The 16985-nt window shown below is 35.3% G+C and overlaps 2 protein-coding genes across 2 annotated transcripts; both read left to right on the top strand.

Moving 5' to 3' along the window:
• Positions 1-6940: 6940 nt before the first annotated feature.
• On the top strand, positions 6941-7480 carry LOC131856558 (ankyrin repeat-containing protein ITN1-like). The gene has a single exon (XM_059208397.1). It carries the CDS (start codon positions 6941-6943, stop codon positions 7478-7480), a length of 540 nt encoding a protein of 179 aa, XP_059064380.1.
• Positions 7481-7894: 414 nt separating this feature from the next.
• Positions 7895-14799, top strand: LOC131056334 (ankyrin repeat-containing protein At5g02620-like). Its single transcript, XM_059208396.1, has 4 exons — positions 7895-8266; positions 13377-13591; positions 13858-13935; positions 13984-14799. Exons 1-4 carry the CDS (start codon positions 7966-7968, stop codon positions 14797-14799), a joined length of 1410 nt encoding a protein of 469 aa, XP_059064379.1. The 5' UTR covers positions 7895-7965.
• Positions 14800-16985: the final 2186 nt, after the last annotated feature.

The following is a 16985-nucleotide window of genomic DNA, read 5'->3' as shown; positions in this document are numbered from 1 at the left end:
CTAAACCATGTAATGATGAAGGTGCTATGCGATATATCCTATCGTTAACACAAAAATTAGTATTTATTGGAGGAAGTTCCTTGGGCACCTATTGTTTCTATAGATGTTTGTACCTTAGTGGCACCTCAATGTCACCTTTGGTCTCATCATCATAAGAACATGACCACCCTTGAGCAAGGAAAAATTTCATGTGTTCATTGAATTTTCTTCTAATCTTTTGACCTCTTGTTGATCTCCCTATTGTAGACCTACTATATGTGTCACTTTCATTTTCTATTGCTCCATTTTCCTCACTTGACGAAGACAGATCTGACAAATACCTATTTGGGAGTACTTGCACTCCATGAAATAAGAGAGTTAATTGGTAATGAGAGAGAAATTTTGCAAATGAGGGTAATGTTGATGAAGAAGTTGGCCCTAAAATTGATTTTGGGATTAAAATTGGAATAAGTCCAACTGGGGCCTCAAGTGTTGATAACTGTATTAGATTTGCTGCTAATGTCGAGGTTTAAAAAACTAAGGAAGTTTGTTTTCCAAGTAATTTTAAAAAAATAAACTGTTTCTATAGGGTGTATTGACTAGTTATACTTGTCCATCCATGAGACTATACACGATCCTCGTCAAAGGGGTTCAGGGTCCTATACAATGTAATTCAATTATCTTATGTTAGATAAAAATTACATAGTACACAACATGAACAACATGAACTTTGTAGACAAAAAGAGTATTAAATAATAAAAAGATGTCATCAAAATCAATATAATTTTTTTAATTCCTTACCTTTACTTTATGTAGACTATGCAGGATCCTCAACTAAATGATTGATGATGTCTATAGTCAATGACTTGTTCCCACCAAGGGTGATAGCATCACACAGGGACTATACCTAAAATCAACACCATCAATTGAGCATCATAAGCATTACTAGATTTGTAAGTTGATAAATAATAAATACATAGGTACCATAAGCATCATAGGAATCACATGATGTGTCATCATATATGTAATTGAGCATCACAATTAGCGTCACATATGTGTCATCATAAACATGTAATCCATCACATATGTATCATAAATCACCATCCATCACATAGGTAATAAACAATCCACATTCTATAAATAAACACAACGTTCAAAAAATGTCACATTCATCATCATAAACATGTGATCCATCACATATGTATTTTAAATCAACATCCATAATATAGCTAATAAACAATCCAATTTCCATAAATAAACACAGTTTAAAAAATGTCACATAAATAGTCACTCTCCCTATCTCCATGTCCATATTAAAAGGTGCATCATGAATTAATTATGTAATGGCATTAGAATTCAAAAGCATAATGAATTAATTATGTAAAAAAAATTCTATCAAGAAGTCAATATTAAATAGATAATATACTAATCGCATACCTCATACATTTCATTCATCTTCATGAACATCAAGGTCATCATCGCCAACATCATCATCATCATCATCATCATCATCATCATCATCATCATCATCATCATCATCATCATCATCATCAACATCACCATCAACATCTTCATCACCATCATCATCATCACCATCACCATCACCATCACCATCACCATCACCATCACTGTCATCATCATCATCGTCATCGTCATCGTCATCGTCATCGTCATCGTCATCGTCATCGTCATCATCATCATCATCATCATCTTCTTCTTCTTCTTCTTCTTCTTCTTCTTCTTCTTCTTCTTCTTCTTCTTCTTCTTCTTCTTCTTCTTCTTCTTCTTCTTCTTTGAGAAACTGTCGATCGTAATCATCACCCACTTCATCTTCTACTTCTTCGGTATCTTCTTCTTTTGTATCTTCTTCTTCCATCACATTATACTTTATCGGCCTTCCTCTTGGATCATGTCTAACAACAAATGACCAACTTGGTTTATGTGGAACCTCTGAGTAAAATACTTGCTCACATTGGCTTGGAAGAACATAGGGCTCGTCCCCAACTAGTTCAAATGACCTTGTATTTAGCATTGTAAAACCATTATCATGTTCCATAATAGTTCTATCAGGATCATTTTTATTCAATTGCAACCTCTACCATTTGACGACGAACAAAACTATTTTGAAGGAATTAAAGTTACATTCAAGTATATCATCCAAAATGCCATATTATCAATTTTGAGACTGTTGAGGATGTATGTCATTTCTCGATGAAATATTTGTCACCTCAAAGACTGCAGTGATAATAGAATCACAAGTTTTCTTCATGTCATCCAACCTTTTTATGTGAAATTTATGACCATTGCTGCACATAGCGTTGTGGTGTTTGACCTGCGATATGTCAAACATGTAAAATTAATTGCATTGTGAGTTGATAAACATATGAGTGATTAATAAACTTATACGTACCTGTTTATCTCTTAAACCATATGCTAAATCAATTTCCCTTTGCGTAACATTGGAATCTCCATTATGATGAGCTTCTTTAACCAATGAAGCCGCACCTTCCCATGTTAACGTGCGTCCAAAATGTTGACAACATTCAATCCATACCATCATCCAATCAAGATTGTTTGCAATATATAAATATAATGCATCCCACTCTCGACCAACTGTACAAAAAATAAATAGATGTCTTACAACTGATTTATTTTGAAGATTATGAATTAATTAACTACGATGACATCTTATAATTACCTCTCACTTTCCTCAATCTACCTTTCCCTGTCAAGTACTCCCCTTCGAATTTGTTAATGGGGTTGGGATCCCAAATGCAATCCATGTGGATCTTTGCTGCAAACTTAGGAAGACATTTAGAAATGTACACCATAGTCTGGTATACCATATATCCCTCCACCATAGAACCCTTAGGATGTGCTCTTTGTCGAATCAAAGCCTTCAAAAATTTCAAGTGCCTCTCAACCATCCACATTGACCTAGTGTGTACAGGTCCACACAATTCAATCTCCTCAAATTGGTGTATGAGGTAGTGTTATTGTGCATTAAAAAAAGCTGGAGGTAGACACTTTTGCATTTCACACATTAACTAAGGAATTTTTCTCTTCCAATATTTAATATCATCTTTATGGATTTCTTTACATGACAACCACCAATAAGATATTCAAGACGCAAAACAATATATTACATAACAAGTAAAACAAATAGGAAATATAATATCTATACAATGAACTAAACAAATATCACTACTTACCTCATGTATTTTCCAAGATCATATATGACTTGCTTGACATTATTGTCAAAGTCGTCTGGGAGAGATAGAGGTAGAACGTACTGCAACAATTATAAAATTATCTTTTCATTTTTTTGTAATATAATACAATGAAAAGTACACGTACGCGTAGTACTTAAATACATACTAAAAAACAAAAGAACATGAATTACCCTAATGAGGGTATGCCAATCATGCATTTTCATCCCTGGCCCAAATTCACTTTTCTTTGATATGGGATTATTTATGTTCGCAGCAAATCTTGTGGGAAATCAAATTTTTTGTATGACTTCTTTTATAGCATTGCTTTGTTGGTCCGTTAATAACCAAGGAAGCTCACTTATATTAATCTGGTCTCCATGGCTATTTGATTGAATGACATTTATCATTGCATGATTGGAATCCTGAATGTCACTACATATTTTGACAATTTTTTCTTTGTCATGCCTTCCATCCAATATTTTCCATGTCTCTATTATATTCTTTCCAATATGCATAGTATCAAACAAATGAACAATTTGTAACATCTCGTAGTAGGGAAACCTACTAAATTGTCGGGGGTAACTTTTTAGTCCCTTAGGAAGGTGGTCATTTATGCCTTCACGACCTTCATGATCATCAATCACATCATCAGTAAACAAAACAAAATAGAAAAGATGTTTTATGACAAACCAATAGATGGGATGACATTACCTTGACAATTAATTCTATTATATTCCATCTTCCACGGGTGAGGTGTCATTCTTCGTGGCTTTGATGTATTCTCTTCTTTCCCATTGAAAAGATGTTTTTCAGTATATGATTTTTGTGGAGAAAGTGCCTATACTCATCAAACACCTGCTTTCCTAAACTTTTTGAATGATGAGATTTCATCTTTGGACCACAAACAGGACATGCAAATTTTTCCTTTGTTTGAAGACCTACAAGATAATGTATAATTGGATTAAATATGATAATTTTTGGAATTATAATATTCATGCACAACTTAAACACTATAACATACCACAAAAATGTGTTAGCCATGGGGCATCGTGTATTGTCCATAGAAGCATCGCATGAAATTGAAATTATCTTTTTCCTATTGGTCTAGAGACGTCATACATAGTGACACCATTCCATAACTCCAGCAACCCATTGATAAGAGGCTCGATATATACATTCATATCTTTAACTTGGTACTTACCTAATCGAATGAATAAAAACATTACATAATTATTATGACCATTTTACTACAATATTTATAATTAAATTTGCATGACTGTATTTAAATGATAAAATACTTGGAACAATCATTTCCAACATTATGTGCTCCCTCTTTATTGACATCCATGGAGGAATGTTATTGTTGATAACAAAAACAGGCCACACTGAGTAAACAAATCTCATCTCTCCAAATGGATTGACACCATCCGCTACCAATGAAAGCCCAAGATTACGAGGTTCTTCTTTAAAGTGTGGCCACTTTTCCTATATGTCCATATATGCTGAACCATCTATAGGCATTCGAATAATGTCATCTCAACTTCTATTGCGTGCATGGTAATCCATAAATTGTGCCAAGCTAGTGCACTTGAATAATCGTTGCATACGTGGAATAATGGGAATATAGCGAAGAACCTTGCGAGGAACCCCTTTGTTATTTGATCTGTTTGATATCTACTGATATGACATTCAGGGCATTCAGTTCGAAATTCTTGTTTTTGTGATATATAATATGATCATTGGGACAAGCATCTATTGCTTGATACTCCATTCCAATATCTTTCATAATGGCTAGAAATTCTCAGTATGAGCGAGGTAGAATATTTGATGGTGGTAACAAAAAATCACCTATCAATCTACAGCAAAAAAATATAATTTGTGAATATAAAGAATATTAATTGTACAACATGATTCATAGTTTATTATGACATATATGACATACCTTAACATATGTGACATTGTTATGTTGGATAAACCATTCATAACCTTCAAGTTCACCAACAACAATACAACGGAGAGAAGAGTTGTCTGTGAGCCTTCGTAAAGGGCTTTAGATGCCTTCTCAAGTAGAGGGACATCATAAACAACATCAAGGTCATCTTCATCATCATGATCAGCTGCGCGAGTACTAAATATGTCATGGATCAATGCATTTGTACCATCATCTTCAATTTTTTTTTTTGGCTCATGATCATCATCTTCCATGGGATCATTATCTTCAGCTTCGATATTCACACCTCCATATTTGTCCACTTCAAAAACCATATTCTTCGGGTTGTGTCGATCCATACCATGTGCTATGGGGTGATCGACCTATATTAAATTGATAAACATAAATAAACCATGATCACAATCTCATCATCACGTGATTTATTATGTATATAAATTGTTAAAATGATATAATGAAAAAATTACCAATGGATGATAATCATGTCCACCTTCAATGTGACCATGCAGCCTACAATGTTTCTTCGTTGTTTTGATTAGAAGTCTTCTAGTATTTAACCCCTTACAAATTTTGCAGGGACAATAATATTTTCCATCACATTTTCTTTTCAAGTTAGACCACAATCTAGCAATTATCCCCTTATTTTGTTGTTCACTGATATTGTCTGACATGGTCTTTCTTCACAGGTAAGAAAATCGGGCTATAGAACTAGTTATATAGAAGTTGAAAGGTTAGTTATGAAATCAAGTTTCAGTATAATATACCAAATTAAATTACCTGAAAATAGAAATTATCATCATTGAACCAAAACCATTTAACTCTTCTTTTTCATCTCAAAACATATCTAATGGCTTTGTGGTCTGCAATCCTTGTATAATATATTAAGTAGACTAATGTCTAATTGGGGTAATTCATGAGTGTCTAATGTGAATTCAGTATCCTAAACATTAGAGAGACCTTATCTGATTTGCCTAATCAATGTGGTTTTTGTCCTAATATGAAATACTGAGTTGTACCCTTGCCTCTGCATCAAACTTCTCTCATCATGTTTCTTCAACAAAACACACTAATATGAATTGAGCCAACACCATGAGGATAGGGTCAAGTATCATGAAAACTAATCATAATACATGAAGATGGGGTTCACACATACTCTCAACAATGCCACACTTCCAAAATTGCCAGTCTCAAGACTTGTCCTATTGGGTGAGCACTCATTGATGGCCACAAGGCCAAATCAATGTATGTAGGCTTCAAACTCCTAACTCTAGGCTAGGAGGACCCTCCAGAAGGTCTATGAACATTCACATGCTATTACAATAGAAAGAGCCTTCTCTAGAACTTTTTTTGCAACGCACACATCAATATTGGTAATAATTGTTATGATGGATGATCTATTAAGACGGTAAATCATTCCAACTTAACAAAAAATGTCGAAATTTTGATGTGTGAGATGACTTCTAAATACTAGAAAATTGTATAACAATAACACCCTATAATCATTATTTGCACCAAATCAAGACTAATTACATGTACCTAATTATTTGCACCTAATCAACGTCAAATCTTATATCTGATTCGATGAAAGAAAAAGTGAGATTCCCACTAAACTTTTGGAAACTCTGAAGTGAAAGATAGGGGTACATACATTTTTCCCTGCTCAATAAATTAAGTTCACGTATTCTATCGTGTAGATTCGTATCCGTTTCATGGCATATTACTGAATGTGGTATTACTTGATCATATTATAAAGAAGCGTGGTGCTCGTTGTTGAAGGGAGTGAAAACAGCAGATATTTGCCATGGCAACTGAGAGTCAACAAGTCGGCGGAAGGATCGATCCTAAGGCGTTCAATGCTGCAGTTACAGTTGCAGTAATGCATTCAAGGATCCATCAACTACTCTGTCGAACAACTGAGAGACCCAGCCTTAGAGAAGTTCTACCCAGAGAAGTTCTCAGTAGTATTACACCCGATGGGGAAAATACTCTTCTTCATTTGGCTGCTAGTGTAGGAAATCTTAAATTCGTTGAAGAGCTTTTGAAACTCAATCCTCCGCTTGTGAATGCTATCAATGCCGAACAGGATACACCGCTGCACTTGGCTGCTCAGGGAGGTTTCTCCGATGTCGTGAACGCTCTACTAGAATCAAAAGATAGTGGTGTGGATGTCCGCAACAAGCGCAAGGAGACGGCTCTCTTCAAAGCTTACGAAAGCGGTAATTTAGAGACAGTGGAGGCACTATTTAAGGCATATCCACCGAGTCTACTCAAAAGGACCGCAGATAAGAGAACCTGTTTAACTGTTGCAGTAAACAGAGGAGATTCAGGTAATTGGCTGTAGAATTAGGCTTTCTTAACTTATTCATTTATAAGAGTACCTGTGAACTTCTATTTAGATATAAAATATTTTGTTTACTGCTACAATGGGACTTCGCATATCCTAATTTAACGGTTCAACTTGTAACACGAATCTATTCAGCTGATAGTTTAAACCCCATTGTCAAACTTTTCACCAAACAAATATCATTCTTTCTCTAGATTTTTCTTCACTTCAAATGACACGAGGATGATTGTCCATCATGTTTCAGCTATTTTTTCTTTTTTGAAGTTGTTCTATTATGTTGAGTATATTATTTCATGTTTGGTTTCTTTACGATTGATAGCCTATATATAGTGGTGAACTTAAAGTATTTCTTTTGTTTTTAAGGAACTAGAGATGCTTTATGCTCTCATTTTAGTTGAGGTTTGCATCGCCTCAACAAACATAAATCACACGTTCATTTACCCTTGGCAATTCTTTCAGAACATCTTATCTAATTCAAGGCAATGATTTTGGGTCCTTATTTTACAGGTTTGGTGGATCATATAGTAAAATCGGGTTATGCAAAGCAATTAATCCAAGAAAGGGGCGAAAATGGCAACACAACCTTGCATATAGATGTTGCAAGGAACCGCGTGCAAATAATTCAGAAGTTAATAGATTTTGAGGGCGAAATGTGTTACTGGGTTAATGACAACCACGAAACTCCGCTTTGTGTGGCAGCGAAATTGGGTCATCTGGAAGCACTGCAAATGTTGATAAATTGGAGGCCAGACTCTGCTGAGATACAGAATAGTTGTGGAATGTGTTGATAAGTGATGCTGCTCTAGCATGCACCTCCATGCAACTCCAGTTTGGACATGAAGCTATCCATTCATCACCATGCATAAGCTATTTTTAGTTAATAGTTTTTTTGTTTATTCATGCAAATAAATCATGTACTCCAGCATGCATGAATCCTTAGGACTATTTTTAGTTTTGCTTTTTGCATGAGTTTGTTTTTAGTAAATAAAGCATGTTGTGCATGCACTTATTGTATTCTTAATTTAGGGAGTAGTTTTCTTTTTTTAGTTCGAGAGCTTTAGTAGCTTTCCATGCAAAGCTAGGAATATATTTAGAACTGCAGTTATTATTTATTCTTCTAGACTGCAAATTCTTTATATATACAGCCTCTATGTAATTTTTTAATTAAGCTTCAATAAAGATATTGGTGTTTTCTTCTTTTTGTTGTTATTGTTTGCTAATCAGTTGGTTTAGAGAGGATAGGTCAGGTTCAAAATTCTACAAGTGGTATCAGAGCAGGTAAAATTGTTTTGGGTTAAAGTTTTATTGTTGGAATTTTGCCAAAGTTAATCATGTCGAATTCTAACCATATGCCCGTTCCAAAATTTGATGAGAATGATTATGATTATTGGTGCATTAAGATGCTGACCTTTTTGATTGGAAAAGATTTGTGGAAGATTAATGAATCAGGTTATGAAGAGCCGACTGATTGGAATGCCCTTATAGCCAATGAAAGAACAACAAGAAAGGAAGCAGGGAAAAAGAATGCTCAAGCTTTGTTTCACATTCAGATAGCTCTTGATAAGAGCTTATTTCCAAGAATATCAGGAGCAACAACTATCAAAGATGCCTGGAAGACTCTACAAGAAGCTTACTAGGGTAGTGATCAAGTTAAAGTGGTCAAGCTTCAGGCATTGAGGCGAGAGTTTGAGAATTTGAAGATGCAAGAAGCTGAAAGTATAAGTGATTATTGTGTCAGAGTCAAAGATGTAGTCAATAAAATGGCTACACTTGGAGAAATTGTAAGCAATGAAGTTTTGATTAAAAATGTGTTGAGATCTTTGACACCCAGATGGAATCATGTAGCAATAATCATAGAAGAAAACAAGGATTTGATAAAACTATAGTTTGATCAACTGGTTGGATCCCTGATGTCTCATGAAGAAAGATTGAAAGATTCTTTTGAAGGTGTAGAGAAAGCATTTTCCTCTAAATTGTTAATCACAAAAAATGAAGATGCAAGCAGCAGTAGTGCCAAAATCAATCAAGGCCAAGGTAAAGGGCAAAGCCAAAATTCTTCAAGAGGTAGAGGAAGAGATGGCTCAAGAGGAAGTGGTGGTTTTAGAGGAAGAGGTAGAGGCAGATTTGATAAGAGAAATGTTCAATGTTACCATTGTAATAGGTATGGCTACTTTGAAAGAGAATGCAGATTGACAGAAGGTAAAAGTGCTAACTATGCTCAAGAAAGTAGTGACAATCCTCCTGATCACTTATTCTTATCTTATGCCAAGGGTGAAAATACTAGTAAAGATGTTTGGTACCTAGATTCTGGATGCTCTAACCATATGACAGGGAATGAGAAGTTGTTCTCAACAAAGGATGGAAGTTTCAAATCCAAGATCTAGCTTGGTGATGATAAATCATTGGAGGTTGCTGCCAAAGGAGCTATGGAGGTCCAAACAAAAGAAGGTATAAAGAGTATTCATAATATTTATTATACTCCACAATTGAAGCACAATTTGTTAAGTGTTGGGCAGCTATGTGAGAAAAATTATAAAGTAGTCTTTGAGAATAAGACTTATACTATCTATGATAAGAATAAGGATAATAGGGTGATCACTGTTGTTCCTATGACAAGAAATAGGATGTTCCCCTTGAGGTTTGGTGAACATAACAACAGTTTGGCAAATATGGCTTATGAGGATTCAAGTTGGTTATGGCATCTCAGGTATGGGCATTTAAATTTTCATAGTTTGAAGTTTCTAACCTCACATGCATTAGTTTCTGGTTTGCCCAAGGTTGAGGAACACAAGGAGGTTTGTGAAGGTTGTGCTAAAGGAAAGCATGCAAGAGAAAAGTTTCCAAAGGGAAATGCATGGAGGGCTCATCACCCACTTTAGCTTGTTCATTTAGATATATGTGGTCCTATACAGACTAAGAGTTTGGGTAAGTCATCATATTTCATCACTTTTATTGATGATTACTCACAAAATTGTTGGGTATATTTTTTGAAGGCCAAAGATGAAGCCTTGGATACATTCAAGAAGTTTAAAGCCCTTGTGGAAAATGAGAAAGGGTGCAAGATCAAATGTTTAAGGATTGATCATGGAGGAGAATTTTGGTCAAAGGCTTTCCAAAGTTATTGTGATTTTAATGGCATCAAGAGGCAACTTACTACTGCATACACACCTCAACAGAATAGAGTAGCTGAAAGGAAGAATCGTACTGTGGTTGAAATGGCAAGGTGCATGTTACAAACCAAGGGATTGAGCAATTCTTATTGGGGAGATTGAGTTGCTACAGTGGTGTACATCCTCAACCGTAGCCCCACCAGTACACTAGAAAAGATGACTCCTTATGAAGCTTGGTATGGTAAAAGGCCTAATGTTAATCATTTCAAAGTTTTTGGTTGTTTGGCTTATGTGCATGTACCGGATCAGAATAGACAGAAGTTAGATGCAAAGAGTGAGTCATGTATTTTTATTGGGTATAGTGAGAAAAGCAAGGCTTATAGATTGTATAATCCCCTCACTAACAAGCTTATTGTCTCAAGAGATGTGATTTTTGATGAAGGGGGAGTTTATGGTCATAAAAAAGGCCATGTTGAGAAGCCAAAATCTATTTTGAATGATGATATAATTGCTGATATTGATCATGAGCAGCCAACTAATGTTTCTATATCTAGTGGTTTAACTCCACCAAGCAACCCTTCATCAAGTTCTTTAGTACCAAGTTCAAGTCTAGCTTCTTCTCCAAGTTCTACAAGGAAAGTAAGGAGATTGAGTGATATCTACCAGAGGAGTGGAAATCAAGTACATGAAGAAAATCCAGTAGGTGAAACAATGAATTTTGCTTTATTAGCCAAGGCTGATTTTGAACCATCATGTTTTGAAGATGCATGTACTAATGAGGTTTGGGTGAAAGCCATGGAAGAAGAGATGGATTCCATTCATAGGAATGACACTTGGGAGTTAACAGAACTTCCACATGACAAAAAAAGGATTGGCACCAAATGGGTCTACAAGACCAAATTTAACAGTGATGGGAGTGTTGAAAGACACAAGGCAAGATTAGTTGCTAAAGGCTTCACACAGAAATATGGAATTGACTATGAAGAGACATTTGTACCAGTAGCAAGACAAGAGACCATACGAATGCTGATTTCATTAGCAACTTAGAAGAAGTGGAGCATACATCATATGGACGTGAAAAGTGCCTTCTTGAATGGGTACTTAGAAGAGGAAGTATATGTGGAGCAGCCACAAGGTTTTGAAGTGGAAGGAAAAGATATTTATGTCTACAAGTTGAAGAAGGTTTTGTATGGCCTCAAACAAGCACCAAGAGCGTGGTATGCCAGGATTGATAGATACTTTCAGGAGAATGGCTTCCAGAGAAGTAAGAGTGATCCTACCCTATACTACAAACAAGAAGGTACTGATATTCTCATCATAAGTTTGTATGTTGATGATCTTTTGTATATGGGTAGTAGTTCTAAGATGAAAGATAAATTCAAAGCTGCTATGATGAAAGAATTTGAGATGAAAGATCTTGGTCTAATGAAATATTTTCTAGGAATGGAGGTTTATCAAAGTAAGGATGAGATTTTCATTTGTCAAACAAAGTATGCACAGGATATGCTAAAGAAATTTAATATGACTGATTGTAACCCTGCCTCCACTCCAAGTGCTCATGGAGATTTGTTATGTAGAGATGATGGTGCTGATTTAGTTGATGAGACAACTTACAAAAGTATTGTGGGGAGCTTGATGTTTCAAACCCACACGAGGCCAGATATTGCTTATTCAGTTTCACTTGTTTCAAGGTATATGACAAATCCATCTGAAATACATATGAAGGCAGCCAAGAGGATTTTGAGGTATGTGAAAGGGAATTCAAGTTTTGGTATTCATTACTACTCTTCTGAAAAGTTCAATCTTGTAGGCTTTAGTGATTCAGATTGGGGAGGTAGTATGGATGACCGTAAATCTACATCTGAAAATTGTTTTTCTTTTGGTTATGGTTTGATTACTTGGAGCTCAAAAATACAAAGTATTGTTGCCCTCTCATCTACAGAAGCAGAGTATGTTGCAATTACCTCAGCAGGTACACAAGCCTTTTGGCTCAGAAAAGTTTTGGAAGAAATTGGAGAAAAACAAATTCAGCCTACAGTAATTTATTGTGACAATGTGAGTGTCATCAAGTTAGCTAAGAATCCGGTTCATCACAGCAGAACAAAGCATTTTGATTTGAAATATCACTTCATACGAGATTTGGTGCAAAAGAAGGATGTCGAATTGAAGCACATCAACACCCAGGATCAACTAGTAGATATATTCACCAAAGCGGTTGCGAAAGCTCAGTTTATAGCACTACGAGATAAGATTGTCAGCCCTCTCAGCATCAAGGGGGAGTATGTTGATAAGTGATGTTGCTCTAGCATGCAGCTCCATGCAACTCCAGTTTGGACATGAAGCTATCCATTCATCACCATGCATAAGCTATTTTTAGTTAATAGTTTTTTTATTTATTCATGCAAATAAAGCATGTACTCCAGCATACATGAATCCTTAGGACTATTTTTAGTTTTGCTTTTTTCATGAGTTTGTTTTTAGTAAATAAAGCATGTTGTGCATGCACTTATTGTATTCTTAATTTAGGGAGTAGTTTGCTTTTTTTAGTTTGAGAGCCTTAGTAGCTTTCCATGCAAAGCTAGGAATATATTTAGAACTGCAGTTATTATTTATTCTTCTAGACTGCAAATTCTTTATATATACAGCTTCTATGTAATTTTTTAATTAAGCTTCAATAAAGATATTGGTGTTTTCTTCTTTTTGCTGTTATTGTTTGCTAATCAGTTGGTTCAGAGAGGATAGGTCAGGTTCAAAATTCTACAGAATGAACGTTCTTCACTTAGCTGCCCAAGTTAGCCAAGTGCGAATTGTTGATCACCTGAATAATACGGTAGGCTTGTCATACTTGGTGAACAAGGGAGTAGACAAGCCACATCCGGAGGAAACGCCCCTGGGAAGTGGAGGAAGTACAGATCCTGCCGAAAAAAAGGATCATTTTTTAAAGATAAGTGAAGGAGACACGCCTCTGCATATCGCAGCCAGGAAAAAAAACTTGAATGTAAGTTGCTTTCTAAACAATCCTCTTGTTGTTGCTGAAGTTGTTTCCTTGAAACAGCTATTGTTTTCAACTATACGTTTTGGGTTTGTGTAGATCCTTTACCTGATCTCTCGTACCAATAAAGTCAAATTAATCAAAGTATTTCCACGGGAAATAGTCACTCAAAATCATCAAGGAAACAATTAGAGTTGGAGAAATATTTAAGCATAATTATTTCCAATGGATGATTTGCTTTCTATATACTAATTTGAGTGTGCGTTTTGTAGATGATTAATTCGTTGCTGCGTATACGCGGGATAAACACATTTGCCGTTAACAAGAAAGGCTCAACGGCCCTCGACATTGTGAGAGAAAACACAGAGTACCATGAATCTGACAGTATAATATGAAAGCTAACTAGTTATCCTTTCAAAGGCAAGCCTTTCCTGTACAGCGCTCCAAAGGTGAGCCCACAAAAGTATGAGAATGCCATTAACATGGTGAACAAAACATATGATGACAGGCGCAACACAGAATTAGTGGTGGCAGTGTTGTTAGCCACAATGTCATTTACGGCGGCTTTCACTGTTCCAGGCAGTTTCGTGACGGACGATGGGAATGGAAACGCGGACTCAAGGATAAGATCGGGAACTCCACCTGCGCCTGGATTAGACTCAGTCAAGAGTTTAGGCTCGCCGATTCTGCTAGGGTTGGACTCCTTCAAGCTATTTCTCATCTTTGATTGCCTAGCATTTTTTCTGTCCCTTTTCGTTGTGCTTTTGTGGCAGATGAGTACGCCTATCACCACGGGAAATAAGATATTGTTCGTCTGTGCCACCAACCTATTGGTTTGTGCCACTTTTTCCTTTACGGCCTATGGCTTCATGGCCGCAGTGTATGCTATGCTTGACCGCATGGCTCACAAGCTGGCTTGGTTCATTCTTGGGGCGTGCTTGATCATCTGCGGCTGTGGTAATTTAACTTTTTTCTACATGGCTGCAAAGTTTTCCGTCAGGAAAGCCAGATTTAACTACCTCAATGGCCTTGTTCCTTTTCTTCCTGACCTTGTGGGGGAGTGGGTGTGGATGAAACTAGAAAGATGGGGGCTTTTGGACTTGGTGCGCCGGTCCAAAAACAAGTGGCTTGCCATCTTTTACTGCAATAGCCACGAAAAAGATATGCCTCCTAGTATCGAAGATAAAGAACACTCGGCGATGGATAAGGTTTGAAAAAGTTGCTTTTACATGTCTATGGTATTTTTGTCAAGTTCCCCACGTGAAAACTTCGCGGCACAAGCGAAGTGTAGTATGGTCAGTGGCTCAGCTTCAAGTATTTCTACATGACTTTGATCGTTTTCAAGTATGTCTTACAGTATGAAAGTTTGCATCCAAAGTATATATATCTGTGTTAGGTATGTATATCAGATACTTGCATGCTTCGAAATGATGTAATATTTGTGATCGAGTATCAGAGGCATTGTCAATAATACTTTGTAAATTATTTTTTTAATTTTTATATGGGTTTATATTATAAATGTAAAATAAAATATTTTTTAGGTTAATTTAGGTTAATCTAACTAAATGTATAAAATTATATATAAATTAGTTGGAAATTTTGAATCAATTAAAGATAGTTCATAATTGAAATATTGATAATTGTATCCATTATGTTTAGAAATGCATGAGATGGAGAGAGGTATTTAATATTTTGATTAAATACTATGGAATTTTAATGAAGAATGTAGATTATTTTGTTTGTGTATTTTGGAAAGGCAATCTCTCTTCATTAATCTCTCTTCATTAAGAATGTCTCAAATTCTATATAATCTATCTATTCTATAAAGCTCAAACTTAGATCATGGGCCAAATTTATGGTCATAAATTCTTTATATATCTATGGGCTTGACAAACTTTTCACTTTCCTCTAGGTGAAAATCAATCTATCTTTTTAAATATCTTGAGACTAGAACTCTTTAAAAATAAATTAAATGTTTTTCATTGTGTCATAAAGATACATTTTTTTCTTAATTAAATCCCTATAAAGCGTACAAAGATTGAAGATAGCAAGCAAGCACTACATATTACAACTCTAGTATTCCTTTCAATTTATTAAAATTGAAATTTTCACTACTCATTCTCCTTTGATTTTAATACTATACAATAAGAGAGGATGCTTGAGAGATGATCTATATGGAATAAATAAAACTAAATTCCTTTAAATAGTAACACATAACACCTAACCATACAAGCTTGTGTTTTTCCAACTCTAGGTGGGGAAGTGATATGATATTAGGATCTATGATAGTTGCACGTGTAATGTTAACTTATACAACAATTAAATTGAAGGTCTTGAAAATGAAATTGAAATGCTTAAATAAACATAACAATTATTAAACAACGAATTGTCAATAGAGAGAAAGAAGAGAAGACAAGGAAACACGAGTTGATAACAGAGTTTGCCAAATGGCTATGTCTCCAGGTCCCTCTCCAATAGAGGGATCGATCCTTGATTATGCTCCAGAAAAAGGTTAGAAGGATTCAACTTGTTACAAAGTCTCCTCACATCTCCTTAGACGACAATGAATTACAAAAGTCCTTCTCCTACAAGTACAACAAGCTTGACTTCAAGCTCCCAATGTAGAGAGACGAACAATTCACTATCACAAGCTAACTCCTCTGAATTGCTTAGCTCTCCAAAAATCCTCTCACACTTCTCTCACATTTCTCCAATCTCCAATTCTACCACCATGCTCTAATTCAAACTCACAAATTAACCCCTTTTATACAATTTTATATGCTAAATAAAGATTAACAAATATATATTTCATATCCCCCAATTTTAAACTATATCTCTAAAAAACCCCTTAAAATACCATATGATCTTTCAATAATCCCAACCCATTTAAATACATGGCTCATATAATTTAACCATTAACAATATATTTCCCGGGATGGTTTAAATTTATTAATAGTCAAGTTTGTTTAATATAGTTTAATGTATATATTGGGGGGCTCAATCCCTACTATCTTGAATCACCGCTCATATGTTGATAAAATAACAAAATGGTGAATTTCTTGGGCCGGACTTAATTAGATAAAATACACGCCGCTTTCATGAATCGCATGGTACAGTGGTGGAGAGTGAAATGCAGAAAGCCTCTATTTTAACAAACATGCCATAATAGCATTCCATCGATGCTGGATCTGTTGCAGCATTATCAATTTTGGTGGAAAAACTTATCCACTCGGATCAGGAAGGTAAAGAGAATTATTTGGTGAAAATTAATTTTATTTCTTTATTTTTAAATGTGAAGCTTAGGTCCACAATTTTATGGTCAATCATGTGATTATAAAAATGATCCTAGAAAATCAAATGATTAGATCTAGACAAATAAGAACTAGATGATAGTTAGTGT

This window comes from Cryptomeria japonica, chromosome 7 (assembly GCF_030272615.1).
Source record: "Cryptomeria japonica chromosome 7, Sugi_1.0, whole genome shotgun sequence".
NCBI lineage: Eukaryota > Viridiplantae > Streptophyta > Pinopsida > Cupressales > Cupressaceae > Cryptomeria > Cryptomeria japonica.
This window is presented reverse-complemented; position numbering and strand designations above follow the sequence as displayed.